The sequence below is a fragment of the Chlamydotis macqueenii genome, chromosome 5, assembly GCF_036417535.1.
Source record: "Chlamydotis macqueenii isolate bChlMac1 chromosome 5, bChlMac1.mat, whole genome shotgun sequence".
Lineage (NCBI taxonomy): Eukaryota > Metazoa > Chordata > Aves > Otidiformes > Otididae > Chlamydotis > Chlamydotis macqueenii.
The window spans coordinates 18,641,781-18,657,208 of record NC_141560.1 but is presented as its reverse complement, the minus strand read 5'-3'; the positions used below and the strand labels follow the sequence as shown (position 1 = coordinate 18,657,208).

The 15,428-nt window shown below is 36.4% G+C and overlaps 1 protein-coding gene across 3 annotated transcripts in view; it reads right to left on the bottom strand.

The window, feature by feature from the left end:
- RPS6KA5 (ribosomal protein S6 kinase A5) overlaps positions 1 to 15,428 on the bottom strand; it is an 82,311-nt gene that overhangs the window by 11,172 nt on the left and 55,711 nt on the right. For 2 of the 3 annotated variants that reach the window (XM_086748196.1, XM_086748194.1), the window contains 6 exons: positions 9,496 to 9,646; positions 7,933 to 8,094; positions 6,609 to 6,734; positions 5,751 to 5,884; positions 2,744 to 2,837; positions 973 to 1,143 (listed from right to left, as the gene is read on the bottom strand). In XM_086748196.1, the coding sequence (XP_086604322.1) occupies positions 973 to 1,143; positions 2,744 to 2,837; positions 5,751 to 5,884; positions 6,609 to 6,734; positions 7,933 to 8,094; positions 9,496 to 9,646 (838 nt within the window). The remainder of the gene's footprint in view (positions 1 to 972; positions 1,144 to 2,743; positions 2,838 to 5,750; positions 5,885 to 6,608; positions 6,735 to 7,932; positions 8,095 to 9,495; positions 9,647 to 15,428) is intronic. The other variant, XM_086748195.1, reaches the window with a different exon arrangement.

Genomic DNA, 15,428 nt, shown 5'->3' with positions numbered 1-15,428 from the left:
AGACTCCAGTACAGAGATGTTTTCAAGATGTTTTGGACTAATTTTCAAAAATAGTTTAATACCAACACCTAGCAGATTTCTTTACCTGTTGAACTGGAATTACTATAAAAGAAGTAAGTTTGTAATATACTGGAAGGTACGTTACAAAAGGATGAAACATTGGTAAGAATGGCGGATGATTTTAAACTCCAGATACAAAAGGAGTAGCTATTTCCTGAGGTACGAGGACTGTAATCACTAATACAATATAACAACCTTACTGGATGAACTAACATCAGTCTGTGCTATTCTTCGGCTAAAGAAAACTAACACATATCCAAGCCCATCATTGGTAAAGGAAAAAGAGCAAACATTGGCCCTAGGAAGCAGCACCATAGTAAACCGAATTGTCTGGAAGGCAAGATGTTGCTGCACAACAAAAAATCACAAAAAATAATTATTGAAAAATACATATTAAATAATTGTTTATTTTGGGAAGCTACTAAACTAAATGAACTCAAATCACACATCTTTATTAGTTAGCTGTGTTAGTTTGTCATCCATTTTGCGTTTAATTTGGACTGAAGACAGTACAAGGGTGTTGCAGCTACCTCCGAAAGATGACCTACCAAGGGAATTAAGATGAAAAGGGTGGAAATGTACAGGCAAAGTACCCAAGCAACCTAGTTCTGTTCGTGAACTGCTACTTACAATAAATACATACGTATGACTAATAAAAACTGTCCCCAAATATGCAAATAATGTTTTTGAACATGTTAGAGTGTAAATTGCTTACAAAATTAAAAATGTTTCCTAACACTTTTACCTATGAACAGAAAAATATCTACAGGATTTGCTAAGTAAAATTTATAACATTTTATTAAAAACACAAAAGTAGAAAAATCTCTAATAAAAGCTGGAGGAACAGAAACATGTCACATTTCAGATATTTAATAAATTAATGTCTAAACATATACAAGCAAGTCACTATACCTCAGGTTTCAGATCTCTATGGACTACTCCTACATCATGCATATGGCTCACCGCTGAAACAAGTCTGCGCATAATATGACTGGCTTCAGTCTCACTGAAATGTTTCTTTTTCTGAATACGTTCAAGCAATTCGCCGCCCTTCAGTAATTCCATTACTAGAAACGTGTGAAGCTGAAACAATAAAAAAATAACATGGGATGTTAGAAATAGAACGTTACGAACCAACATTCATTCAGGAGCTTGGTGCTATTCTGATAGATTCTTAAAGTTTGAAGAAGTAAAACTGCAGGACTGGAAAGGCTGAGAGAATGGGGTTGTTCAGTCTTGAGGAAAGACGACTTAGGGGAGATCTTATAACCATGTTCCAGTATCTAAAGGGTGGCTACAAAGAAGATGGAGACTCCCTTTTGACAAGGAGTCACACAGAAAAAGGCTAGAGGCAATGGGTCCCAGCTACTCCTGGGGAGATTCCGACTGGACACAAGAGGAAATTTTTTTCCACAATGAGAACAATCGGCCATTGGAATAATCTCCTCAGGGAAGCGGCCAATACCCCAACATGATGTACTTTTAAGAGTCAGCTGGCTGGGCCATCTTGTCTAGATCATGCTTTTGCCAAGAAAGGCTGGACCAGATGATCCTTGAGGTCCCTTCCAACTTGGTATTCTATGATTGTATGAAATGTCAAAACTAGAAAATTTTGATCAGTTCTGGTCTTCAGAATATTGTGCATGAGTAATCTGGAAGATAACACCTGGGAGCTACCAGCAGTATCTAAAAATACAATGGTTTTGCTGGTTGAGAGTAGCCTATTCAGTTGCAGAGCAATCTGAAGAACTTTTTTTCTTTTTTTAGGTATTCCAAAGTATAGTCATTTTACTCAAAGTGGAAAAAAAAGTGTCCTGTCCTACACACATGTACTCATGCTGTACATAAATGCAAAAAAAAAAAGTTTCTTTATCATTCAAAATTACAGTACAGATTTTTTTTATCCTCTCAGCTCATTTTAGAAGTGCTCCACATGAGCACTCTGCTAGTCCTTGTATAAACAGCATGATAGGGATAGACTGGGATACGTGTGGAGGCAAGAGAGCCCATGTTCTGTTATAAAATAATAGATTAGAATCATAGATTAGTTTAGGTCCTCTGCAGGACATGTGATCCAAACCCCTAGTCTAAATCATGGCCAATCTCCAAGTTAAATCAAATTATAGCTTTTTATGCACTGTGGAGCTTGCATTACACTAAGGAAAAAGACAACTAAGGTCTCAAAATAAACCCTGCACTGATCTAAATATATTTTCAAATAGAGGCTCTACTTTCACATTTGGCAATTTAGCAAGGTACTTGGATATCTCCATTAAGTTACTAATATGATGTAAAAAAAAATGCTAGATATGTAATCTTCATATGCAAGATTTCCAAATTATTTCACAAATATTATTTTAAGATTCATGACAACTCTGAGGAAAGTGGTTAGGTACCTCATTATCATAGATATGGAAACTGGGCCATGAATATATTGTACAATCATTAAAGTAGACCAAGGACAGAACCAGAAACAGAATTCAGGACTTATTCTCCCAAATACTTTTTTGATTCACTGGAGTAACTGCAAGTTCTCTTGAACGCAGAACTTTTGCTTCGTCTTCTATACTAACTACACAAAAGCCCTAGGAGAAAAGTTGCCTCCACAGTAGCAGTACGCTTAACTCCTAAAAGTTCATGGTAATGTGTTTTGCAAGTGCTGAGTATAATTTCTTCAAAATACCTGGTCATGATAAACTTCATGTAACTTCACTACATTCGGGTGTCCTTCGCAGAGTTTCAGAGCTGTTATTTCTCTCTGGGTGTTGGCTTCCATTCTGGAAAAATTGAGCAGTCATTGTGTACCAATTTTACTGAGCAAATTGCACATTCAAAGTGCTACACCTACTTTTTTAATTGCTTGCAATCCAGGTTTTTTAATATTACAACTGCTTAAATACAATTAAAAGCATATTCAAAGTAAGCTGAGCAAAACTCTCCACATAATCCTACAAGTTAAGACATTAAAAAAACCACACCCAAATCAAACAGTGTTTTTGATGCAACTGCAACTTGCTACAGCAAAAGCTGAAATGGCATTATAGAATAGTTTCTATCTAAAACAAACCTTTCCCTTAGTCCAGGGCAATTTGACTTCACCTCTGTTCCTACAAACATTTGTTAGTTCAGCTTTATCTTGGAAACACAAATTATTGGCCTAATCCTTCACCATTCTTATAGGAGGTAAGAACTTCCAAAGCTATGGAAACTATGAGCTCCTACTAGAAAAAAAAAAGAGTAACATCATCTATATACGGATGTGTTATACAAACGAAGCCCTAAACAGGCCATTGTAAAAATCTGAAATAGAAGAGATAAGAAGATACTAGCTCCAGAGCAAAAATCATTGCACAATTCTCTTTCAAGCCCTGAAATCTATAGCCAAAAAAGTGAACATGGCGAACATTATAACTATGTGAACAAGGACAGAGCAGAACATTTCGTTTTCCACTAAATACATATGTGGACTTATTTTTAACAAATAATGCCTGAAAATTTTTGCCAAAACTCAGTGTAAGAAAGATTAATCCTGTACTGACTTAGAGAATAGCCTTCCACACAGACAGAATCTCTCTCACCACATGTGCTTTATTTTTGATTGAAATTTTTTTTTTCCTAATTAGGACCAGAACCATGATAAGAATTTTATACAAGAGAATTCTGTTGTTCTGCAGGCTTCATATAGTCAACAAGTAAACTAAGCTGTTCCACCTGCATCTCTGCTGATGATGTTTTTTAAACTAAAAGTGATTTCAAGTCCTTAAGAAATAAAAAAAAAAACTGACTCAGACAGTCTTCTCCCCTAAAATACTATCAGAAGAAGGTAAACCTAGGAAACAGGTGAAAAAGGTTCAGTATCATGAACATAAACCTTTGAAATGTGTGTGTGGACTTTTCTAGAGTATTTCCTCTCTATAAATAGTTACCATCTCAGATTTTAAATGGACAGTATCACAAAAAACAAATGGGAAGCTCTAAAACAGTAACTCAAGCAAGTTTACAGGACTCCACTGTTTCACTGGCCTTCAGACACACAGATGAACCTCAAATTGCTCGATGGAGGCAGGTCCATTACTACTAACAAAGCAACACCACAGAGAAACTCTTGATCTAAGCTTTTACCTCAAGTATCATGAAAGGTTTACCTAGGTGTAGATTCACTTTTTTGGCACCTTTAATGGTTAAGAGTGAAAGACTGTCTCACTGAGGCAAAGAAGCTACAAGAAATCTACTATACTTTTCCTTCCAGCTAGAGATACTAGTGTGGTCCCCAGAGGAAAATTATTTACACTTTAACAGTTTCTTATTCAAGGCTGGTTTGTGTCCAGTCATTCAGAGTGTGAGTTTACATGCACCACAGAAAATATTCTGAAAGTAGACACAAGGTAGAGATTTCCAGACTAAAATACCCAATGTAGGTGTCTACCGCATAGTAGTTATCTAAGGTCTCTTTACAACGAGTGAAATTCTAGTTAAGGAATCTTACAGGGTGAATTAGTTCACCAAAAAATACATACCTAGAGTAGGATTCAGTGGCTTAAGCACAGGAGAGCCTGGAAGACATCAGCCATGAAGACGTCTACATAAAGGTAGTAGTCACAAGACTGATGGGAACTGGAGAACAGATAGGACACCAACAGATGCTAAAATGGTACTACATAGATGCCTATGTTTAAGTTACTGAATCCCACTGCTAGTGCCTGGTGATTTGAGTGTCTGTGTAGGGTCCACTAATAGTTTCGAGTAGGACTCCACTGATCTTAGCAGACCTTGCAAAACTGACTCAGACACCTACATTTAGGTATTTAAGTGTCTATTCTTGAACTTATCCTATGCAAAAATCATGTGATTAAACATTTAAGTCTGGAGGACAGTTACTTCTAGAGTCCAGAAAAACAGAGGTACAGCCAAATGTCTTGGAGAAGAGATCACTGTGAACTATCATTCTGATAGCACAATATTTATACTTTCTCCTTCCTGCCAGCATTCTACAACACATTAGGGACATATTTACTAATGAACACTGCAAAATGAAGCTAAAAATCCATCCACCCCTCAAAGAATTCCTTTTCTGTATTTTTCTCTGGGTAGAAACTGCCAGACGTATCTGTTCTGGATGAGGACCAGACGGTCCCCATGTACAAAGCAAGTCAGTGGTCTCCATTGTGGTGTTCTCTTCAGAATACTCAGGAAATGTGATGCATCTTACAACCCCATAGTCTAATTCCATTTTACACGCACATACATACACACAATTAATTAGATCTGAGGCAACTCACACTACAGATCCTTCTTAAAAGCAATGTCCTAGGCAATCAGTTGGGCTGCTCAGGAAAGGGAGCTAGCATAAGCCTACACTCAGTTCACTTCGGTCTAAAGATAGGAGGGCCTTACACCTCACTGGTTAGGAGCAAAGTTAGGGGAAATTAGGGTAGAATACAACTAGGAACCAGAAAAGTACTCTTCAGGTTTCTTCATGTGTCCTCCCCAAAAAGAATAACATTTTGTTTCAAAATACTCTCAGAATCTTTTAAAGGTCATAAGGTTATTATAAATTTCTGTAGATTCTTCGAATAGGAAATTATTTAAAAGTTATTTTTCCATTTCCAAAATTGTAGCGAACATTATTCTAATCCATGGGTGACAGTAAGCAAAGAAAATATTTTTATGGTCTTATAGAATATTTATACCTTTTGCTAATTATTTTTACTGCATACTCTTGGCTAGTTTTCTTGTGTAAGCACTTTCGACAAATGGAAAAACTTCCTTCTCCCAATGGTTTCTCTTTCAGATCCAGTTCATAATGATGATAAAATGGAGAGTCCTGTTAGGAAACTGTCTGTATTTAGTTCTGCAGAATACTTTCAGTATACACAGTCAAAAGACAAAGAGTAAAGTTTAATGAGAATTTTTCATCTACATTTAAAATTGTAAAAGAGCTCTCTTTGTGATAAAATATTATCTTAACTTCTGTTTAATAAAATGCATAGATTTTATTCTAACAACCAAAGAGTAAATCTTACATTACATTAAACAAACATAATCACTAAATAAATTATTAATACTACAATAGCTTAAGATACAAAATATTCAGACAAACAGGATCAAAGATGGCTGTACATACATTTATCCACAAAACTACGTGCTTGAAGACATCACAATAGCATGTGTTCTTATAAGGCTTCACACAACTATACATACTTTTGGGCAAATACATCATAGAAGGAATTCTGATACGGTTAAAATAGCTTCAAAAATATCTACAATGGTTGGCTGAATAAGAACTATCAGGAGTCAAATTACTATTACTGCTATACTTCAGTCTTCTGGGAAACGAGACATCTCATTTTTCAGATTAAATTTCAAACAATTCTTAATAGTGCCACATGCAAATTACATGCTTGGATCATCTGAGGAGTCATTACAGAGAATAGATAAATGCATAATGACTACTTTGTAATCTGTTGCTTAGCTTGTGATTGCTGCTTTGAAAGTTATATGCAGTTCCAAGTTAACCAAATTAATTCAGCTCTTGATATTATTATTACCTTCATCATAGCACTTCTGGCAATCGTTGTAGTTCCAGGCCGTTCATCGCCCATATAAAACTGGAGAGGATCTACTGTAGCTGCATTGCGTTTAAACAAAATAGAAGGTGCAACGAAGGAATATCCCTATGAAATTAAGACATCAGAAAAGGGCATGACTTGAAATTATTGCACACAAACTATCATCCTGCAGACAAAACATTAGAAGTTTCAGAAGAATTTTTCAAAGAAGTTAGAATTTTAAAAACATAATACAGAAACAATAACTGTCTCATTGAGGAGCAGATATTATTCTGTTCAATGTGAACAAGTATCTTCCTGGAATTAGTTATATGACCCTCCACAGTTGTGGCTAAAACAAGAATACTACAAAAATTCTGGTAAAAATGCTAAAAATCTGGCTCAGCTTCAGTTGTTTTGCAATAGTGATAAAGGCTCATACTTCAAGCTAGTGATCTTCCCAGAACACCTTTACATTAAGGCACAAAACAGGTTTTATGTTGTGCTGTAAGCATCAAACGATTTTAAGCGGCAAAATAAAATAAGCTTCGTATTAATAATGTGCCAGTTTGGGTAATGTAACAAGAACAGCTGTGACTAACACTGCAGGATGAATCAGATCGTATTATGACACGCATAAATTGCTTGCTATAGTCACTTAAAATTTAATGACCTCCAAAATATGATGCTACATTCCTGTACATTAAGCTGCTCAAAAATAGTTAATAAAAAAGAAGATAGCACCAGGAGGAGGAGGAAAGAAAGTAATCTGAACTGCTGTTCACCTCTGCAGTTTTGGTTCCAAGTTCAAGGCTGCACATGAGCTGGTTTTGCCTATTATGACATCAAGACTGTGCAGGCCAAGAAGGGATCATTGTTTAATAGCATGGAGGAGATGGTAAGGAAAGCTTTGTTACTATCTACATATAGTAGTCTAGTAATTAGAGCACTCCTAAAGGACATGGAAAACCTACTTTCAACTCTGCAGTTAGCTCCCACTTCCCAAAGGAACACCTCAGCTAGAGCATAATGTAGACAACAGCAAACTACATTGCTGTTGTCTAAGCTGGTGACCCAGGCTGACAAAGTCAAGATGAGAAGACTCATAAGGCATGAAAAAAATGGGAATGGAGAGACACGGAATTTTATATTTGCAGTAGGACTGTCTCCACCTTTCTCATTTTGCATTTGCTGAACAAACAGCCCTGGAAACCAGGACTGGAAATCACATAGTTAATTCCCAATAACTCAGAAAGCTAGCCATACACATGCAATTATTCAATAAACGATTTTTTAAAAAAATTAATGTGAACTCTTAAAATACCTGAAATATTCTTTCTGAAGTCTCAGGGGTTGCTGCAGGAGAATATGTCGGATCCATTTCTGTAAACTCTTCTGCAAAATTACTGACATCCAACTCATCTCTGATTACTGGTTTAAATGGAGCTGATACTTTTTTGGCAGCTAAATCATCCCAATTCATATTCTAAACCAAAACCAGGAAAATAATTTTGAATTAAATGAAATTTTAACAAAAACAGATACTGGAAAGAGACTTGTATAGAAACAGAGTCCAAACTCCATTTGCTGTTTTCCACAGGCAGACGGAAAGTATTAAAATTATGCCCCAAAATTTGCTTAGGCAAAGACAAGTATGATACTTCTTCCAAGTAGATTGAATTAAGTTAAAAAAAAAAAAAATATATATATATATATATATATATATCTCAACACAAATAAATTTAACAGTGGCGATAAACCAAATGATTAGTGTGTCAGCCTTTAAATTTCTTCCTCTATTTCAGGGGAAACAACATTTATATTTTTGTAAGCCACAGTGCATGCACGCAGTATCTTTTCATTGCTGATTTCTACGCCTAATTACTAATCTCAGCTTCCAGAGCCCTCACAGCACGACGACTCTGGATTCTCACTTAAACGCATGGCTAGAAGTAGGAAGCACAGATACGGTAGTTATGAGAAAGTGGCCCTATTACTGTAAAGGAGAGGAACTGAAATGAAGTCAAGATTAGAAAGTGTTGTATGAGAAGAAAAAAAATGTATCTTCCAAAATAAACAGTGAATAAAGGAAGTTTAACTCTACTTTGTCAGATTGTCTTATAAGAGGAATGAAATACAGAAAGGATGAGATGTTAAAAAGTGAAGATACTGCCCACGTCGAATGTTATGATAATTACATTGAAAATATTTGACAGGTTTAATTTACATTGCCAACTTTAAATACTCCAAAATCTATACTAATTAAAAATATATTTAACTTCAGAAGCACTAGAAATACATACTTAGTTTTTTCAAAGAAAGCATACAAACAATTTTAACTGCAATGGATGGAGCAGGACAGATGTTGTACATAAATCCAGTCTTCATTATTGTTTGAATCCAAATGTTAATACACTGAAACCTGAACAGAATTAAAATCTACTGAACAAGACTAAAGATTTAATCAGGCAAAGAAAAATACAGAAGAGGCATTTATCACTAAAGGTGAATTTTATCAATATTCAAATTTTACTAACAATGTTAGTGATAAACTTTATTTAAAAAAAACCAAACAAACAAGAAACCCATACAACTGAAGCATTTCCATTAAACTTTCTGGTTTAAGTAGCGTGTCTTTTGGATGCTTCAAGTAATTGTTACAAACAGACAGGATATACTAAAAATCTACCATGCCCTTCTTGTAGTATGCACAAAATCCATACACCCAAGCACATGGATATTCTTGCTAACTTCAATGCAATTATTCACACAGTTAACACGTCTCTAAGCTATTCTGTTAACAAAACAACAGAATTATTTTAGACTTGGATTTCAAAAGGCACTAACAGAGTAAGTGGTATCTGGGGAGTTTTCTTGTCTGTTTTACCTGGAAAAAAGGATGCTGTTTGATTTCATCAGCATCAGTGGGACCACAGCCTAGCCTCTTCTTGGGGTCCTTCATCAAAAGACGCTGAATTATATCCTTAGACAGTGCACTCATTTCTTGTGGATAAGGTGGCTCACTTTTTAGTATTCTCCTGTAAAACAAACAAACTAACAATTATCTGGTAATTACTAATGTGTTGAATGTTAAATCAAGGAGTTACCATATTAATGGTAGCGTTTAACATTTCACTTAAACTTCTATTATCCCCAAAGACAACAGAAGGATGACAATAGAATAACAAATGTGAAACCAACTACTTTATTAAAAAAGAAAGGTTTGAGGAAATGTGGACATGAAACATGACAGGCATAGGAGATAAACTATGTAACTTAACCCACAAAAGAAAAAACAATCCTCATTTCATACCTACTGAGCTTACTACTACCATTCAAAGGACATCTCATAGCTACAACAGCTCCACGAAAACATCAACTTAATGCCTAGCAGCAGTCAAAAAACTAAAAGCTATTCCAATGTTAAAATTTACTAGAAAATAAAAAGAAAAAAAAAGACACACTTGCACCATTAGAGGTTTGCCTGCACCTTGTATATTGTGTGCAGTGCTCATGCCCTACTGTCAAAAGGAGGCGTTATAACTGGAAGAGTTTTAGAGAAGAGTAAAAAGATTTATCAGGGATACACAATGTGTAACATATAATGATCTACAAAAAAGGCTAGGACTATTCAGTTTAGTAAAAAGGGGACTTAAGGAGACTGGGCATAGTGTTGTCCTCAGAGCAACGAATGGTAAACAGAAAGGGGATAGGGATCTCACTGACTCTTCCAATAAAATAACTAGGAGCCATCAAGCAATGCCAGTGAAACTTCAAAATCTTAGAAGCCTGAGTAGAATCACATTTCAATACCTATATTTTATATGCGTAGCTCCCACAGTTTTATACAAAGCGGAAGGCAAATTTTCCTTCAGTTACTCCAAATGTAACTCTGAAGGAAAATTGAGAATGCACACACAGATAACACATACCAAAGATGTGTCAACAGGTTTAAAAAGATATACACACAAAACTCTTTAGCATACAGAATCACAGTATGGTTGAGATTGGAAGGGACCTCTGGAGGTCATATAGTCCAACACCCCCTGCTCAAACACAGTCACCTAGAACCAGTTGCCCACAACTATATCCAGAAGCCTTTTGAAATCTCCAAGGAGGGAGACTCCACAACCTCCCTGTGCCACCTGCAACGTGGTTAGTCACCGTCACAGTCAAAAAATGTTTCCTGATGAGAGAATCTCCCGTGTTCCAGTTTGTCCCCACTGCCTCTGGTCCTGTCACTGGCACGACTGAAAAGAGCCTGGCTCCCTCTTCTTTGCACTGTCCCTTCAGGCATTTAAATACATTGATGAGATCCCCCTGAGCCTTCCCTTCTTCAGGTGGAACAGTCCCAGCTTTTCCTCATATGCTCCAGTACCTTAATCTTAGTGGCTCTTTGCTGGACTCTCTCAAGTATGTCCATGTCTTTCTTCTGCTGGGGAGACCAGAACTGGACTCAGTACTCCAGGTGCAGCCTCACCAGTGCTGAGAAGAGAGGAAGGATCCCCTCCCTCAACCTGCTGGTACTTTGTTTAATGCAGCCCAGAATACCATTTGCTGCCTTTGCCAGAAGGGCAGATTGCTGTCTCATGTTCAACTTCGTGTCTATTTATCTATATGCATACTCTCACTGTGGTGACTTCAGGAAGCACAATACACAGAAGGACTTAAAATGCCTCCACTAAAGGCAGGCTGAAATATTGTGAAACTATGAGAGATGGTGAGGCTGAAACTATATGAGGTTGTGGCAGCACTAAAATCTCAATTGTTAAATATCTCTGACAGAGCTTACGTTGATCACTGCAGGACATTTCTAAATTTTGTTTAGACTCAGTTATCCCATGGGAAATTTTTTATCTTGAAATACATAACTTCTTGGATTACTCCAAAAATAGATGCAGATTGTTTCCTAAATAATCTTGTCCTGCCAGTGTGGAAGGACAAAAACAAGTTCAATATGCACATATCCCAGGGGTTTTTTCTGCTGACGTAGTATCCAGTTTCAAGCAAACAGAAAGACAAAGTAAGCTAACCTCTTCATTTAAGTAACACTGAAATGAGTTCAGAAAATACAGTCGGAGTTTTAAGATTGACTGTATCTTTAAATGATGTAAGGGTAATCTGCCAGTCATCTCATGGTTTAAAATCACAGCCACTCTCCTAGCCTAAGTAACAGCAACCATAAGCCTTGCCTTCAACTTCTGGACACACTTCACTTCACACAGAAGAAGAAAGCATACTATTGCCAAATGATTTCTTAATTAGGGATGTTAATACCAAATTTAAACATCACTAAACAAGAGGATTCTTACACTGTAGGACTGGTGGAGAAGTAAAGATTCAGTCTCTTCAGAAATCATCCAGCTACAGAAAAAGGAAGCCATGTAAGGAAGTAAGAAAACCTTCCTGTTGCAAGACAGAAGACAGGACCTCTTCACAGCAAAATTACTTGTTTTTCAAGAGGGCAATCAAAATCTACAGTGTCTTCTTTACTTGAAAATCACTTCAGTTAGAGGAGTCCAAGGACATGTATTTATCAACTTTTCTCATGAGAGAATCAGAAAGGTGTATAACAAAGATCCTGGAAAGAGACAAGTTCTCTTTGGGCTCTCAGAAGGGAGAAAAACACCCTTAAGTCAGTATTTTTTAAAATTCATTTCTAAAGCAATTGGATTGAAACTCTGGGATGTCCTTAGAATCCCAAAGAGAAATCCTAGTGTATTTTCATGTCTGAAAAAATGCCAGAGATTACAGATGGCCAAGTCAGATAAACATTTGAAATATTTCTAATTGCAAATTTCCAGTGACATAGTGCATGTTTTCGGTCAGCCTGAGAACCGCAATCAGTTATACCATTGATGTGGTAACTGAGCAGAGTCCCAGCTGAAGCTGAGATAGGTTTATAAAGTAACTTTTCATATTACTTGACTTTCTGCTCTTTAGGTAGAAACCACTCCTTAAAACCTTGGGGGAAAGGAAGCTCCTATAAAGATTATATCTGTCAAAACAATTAGCATACATATTTTGCCAATAACAGTTTGGTATAACACTGTATTTTACCTAATGGAAAACTTCTGTGGCAATAGCATAAATAATTCCTGCCTTTTGCCAAGATTACTGTTTTAATTTATTTCTTTTGATAGGCAGAATTCACAATGAAGTGGTATTTAGCTATGTGAAAAGCAAGCTATGATTATATTGAGGGATATCTTCCTTCTGTTGACTCTCCTAGAACGCACTGCGTGGAAAGCAGCATTTTATCATGCTGTACAAGCAGACTCCATGTAAGCTGCACTTACACATGCCAGTGGCATTTGTTCAGAAACACTTTTGAGGTTGACTGACACTAAAATATACATGGTGCCCCAGACTGGTTCACAGAACCACACTACAGAAGTACTAAAGAATGAAGTTAATTTCTAGCAACTACTTACAATTACCATGGGATTTGAGTATCTGAAGCTGTACAGACATTAATCAGGATGGAAAGCAAGCTGCCAGAACAGAAAGACCATATGGGATCAACATGTGAGAGAGCAGAAATTGGTGAAGAATAATCAAGTAGCTTGATCAAGTAACAAGAGCCTGGCTTCAGCAGTACAACAGTAGTGAAGTGCGGTTACTGAAGGCTAAGTCACTCAAGGCTGTAACAGTAGCCCATAAAATCCTCAGAAGAAGGAAGCTACATTTGTCAAAGACCTTCCTGGGATGCCTGTGCTTCTGAAAAGAAGCCATGGTCTTTAGCATCAACCTTTCCTTTCCATTTCTGAATCACTTCTATCTTCTTGTACATTTCATGTTTATGTGGTCCAACAACAGTGACAAAAGCAGGAAGAATTAAGTATCCCAAGTGGCAGACATGGTGAAAGCTGCTGAAGAGCTACTCTGCTGTATTTTCTGCTTCTAGCCTAGTACAAACCCCTCTGAGCTGAGACAAGCTGAGATTACCCCGCTCTGATGAGAACACTTTGAGAGAAAGCATCCCTTGCAAAGGTCAAGGAGGTTCTCACTTTGAAATCCTGGATCATGTCCATCTTGATCTTTCCAGGATCTCTGTTATACACCTTTCTGATTCTCTCATGAGAAAAGTTGATAAATACATTTCCTTGGACTCCTCTAACCGAAATGATTTTCAAGAAAAGAAGGCATCATAGATTTTGTTTGCCTTCTTGTAAATCAAATAATTTTGCTATGAAGATATCCTGTCTTCTGTCACAGAGAAAATTTGGAACCTGTTTAATTATAGGCATAAAATCTAGAGTCTGCATCTCAATTCAACAGAAAACTATAGAAAAGGCTGCAGACATAACTGAAAGAATTAACAATCAAAAAAAAAAAAGGACATTAAGTGTAAACTGCAAATGTATCCTCCATGACAAAACTGTCAAAGAAAAAGGAAAAAATGACCACAGCTTCTAGATCAGACAGACTTAGGATAAAGACAGGTACTGAAAATCCAGCTGTTATTTCTTGAAAGAGCTTAGTATACTCAGCCTAAAGGTAAATACAAAAAGGTTATTTCTGAAAAGCTATGAATATGGTAACAAGAATTTCTAAATTTAACAAGCTAGCACGTTGGAAAGGGCGGATCATTTCTTTCAGGTATGCTCTCAAGTGAGTAACTCAACAGTTTCCCAAGTTGTAACAAACTCTATACAGTCCATTTCAATCCTTAGAAAAAAGGGGTTTCTTTCCCGTCTTTTCTGAGGTGTACTGTATCAGAAAAAATGAAAATATTAAAGAGCACAAAAGGACCTAGCAAAAGACAGTCAAATCCTGTAGAATACATACCTAAAAAGTTTCCCAGTTTTGGGGGAAAACTGTATCTGTAAGATTGAGGTCAAGGTTCTGTCTAAAAAAAGTTTAACTCCTTCCGAGTTCCATTTAGCAAATCTTATGATTACCAATTCAGACATGGCATAAGTAAGCAATCAACAAAATTTCTCAACTTAAGTCAGAAAGAGTTAAAGTTTTAATTCTATCATAATGACCAAGAGGGTTAAGTCTGGAATTTTGTTTTGTTAATGGATTCCCCTGTGTCCCTGTATTTTTTTTTCTAGCGGCCCTCTGAGTTTCCTGTTCTGGTAGAGACCTAGAAACCAATAAACAGATCTCAGCCTTCCAAGAAATTACCTGAATTTGTAACAGAAGTAAACTAAATTATCTAAATAATTGATGTATGTTCTGTTGTCCGTTATAACCTTAAGTATCAAGTGACTTCAGCTGAGGGTCAGAACTATGGTAATACATTCGAAGAGGAGCAAGATTATTCTTAGTTTAGGGGCTGGACTTACATGCTGATCTTGACAGTAGCTACTAATTTGTGCAATTTAAGCCCTCAGCTCTCAGCTCCAAGAGAAATTCAGTAATAGGAAATGCTCATTTTGGGGAGAGACTTCAGTAATGTGTTTGGGGCAAGTTTATTACTTTTTTTTTTGTTAAATGCTCCAATGCTTTCACATGGGTACTGAAAACAAATCTTTGAAGTGCAGAGATTACTGAACCTAACAAAGCTGATAGTCAGGAAAAGTTTACATATAAAATATAAACCGACTTCCTTTTCAACAATAAACATGCAATAAGGTTGAATATCTACAAAGCTGTGGTTCCACAGTTTAAACAAGTCTTTTGAAAACGTCAATTGTATTATTTCAGTACTTTGCCAAGGTTAATAAAATCCATCCGATTCAAGATGTCCTTCTGTTAAAAAGAACTGGAGCACCCAAAATGATACCCTGGTAACTTTTTTCCTAAATTTTAGATTAAAACTTTCATAAACATATATTATGGTTTATGTATCACTTCGGGAGCAAGCACATA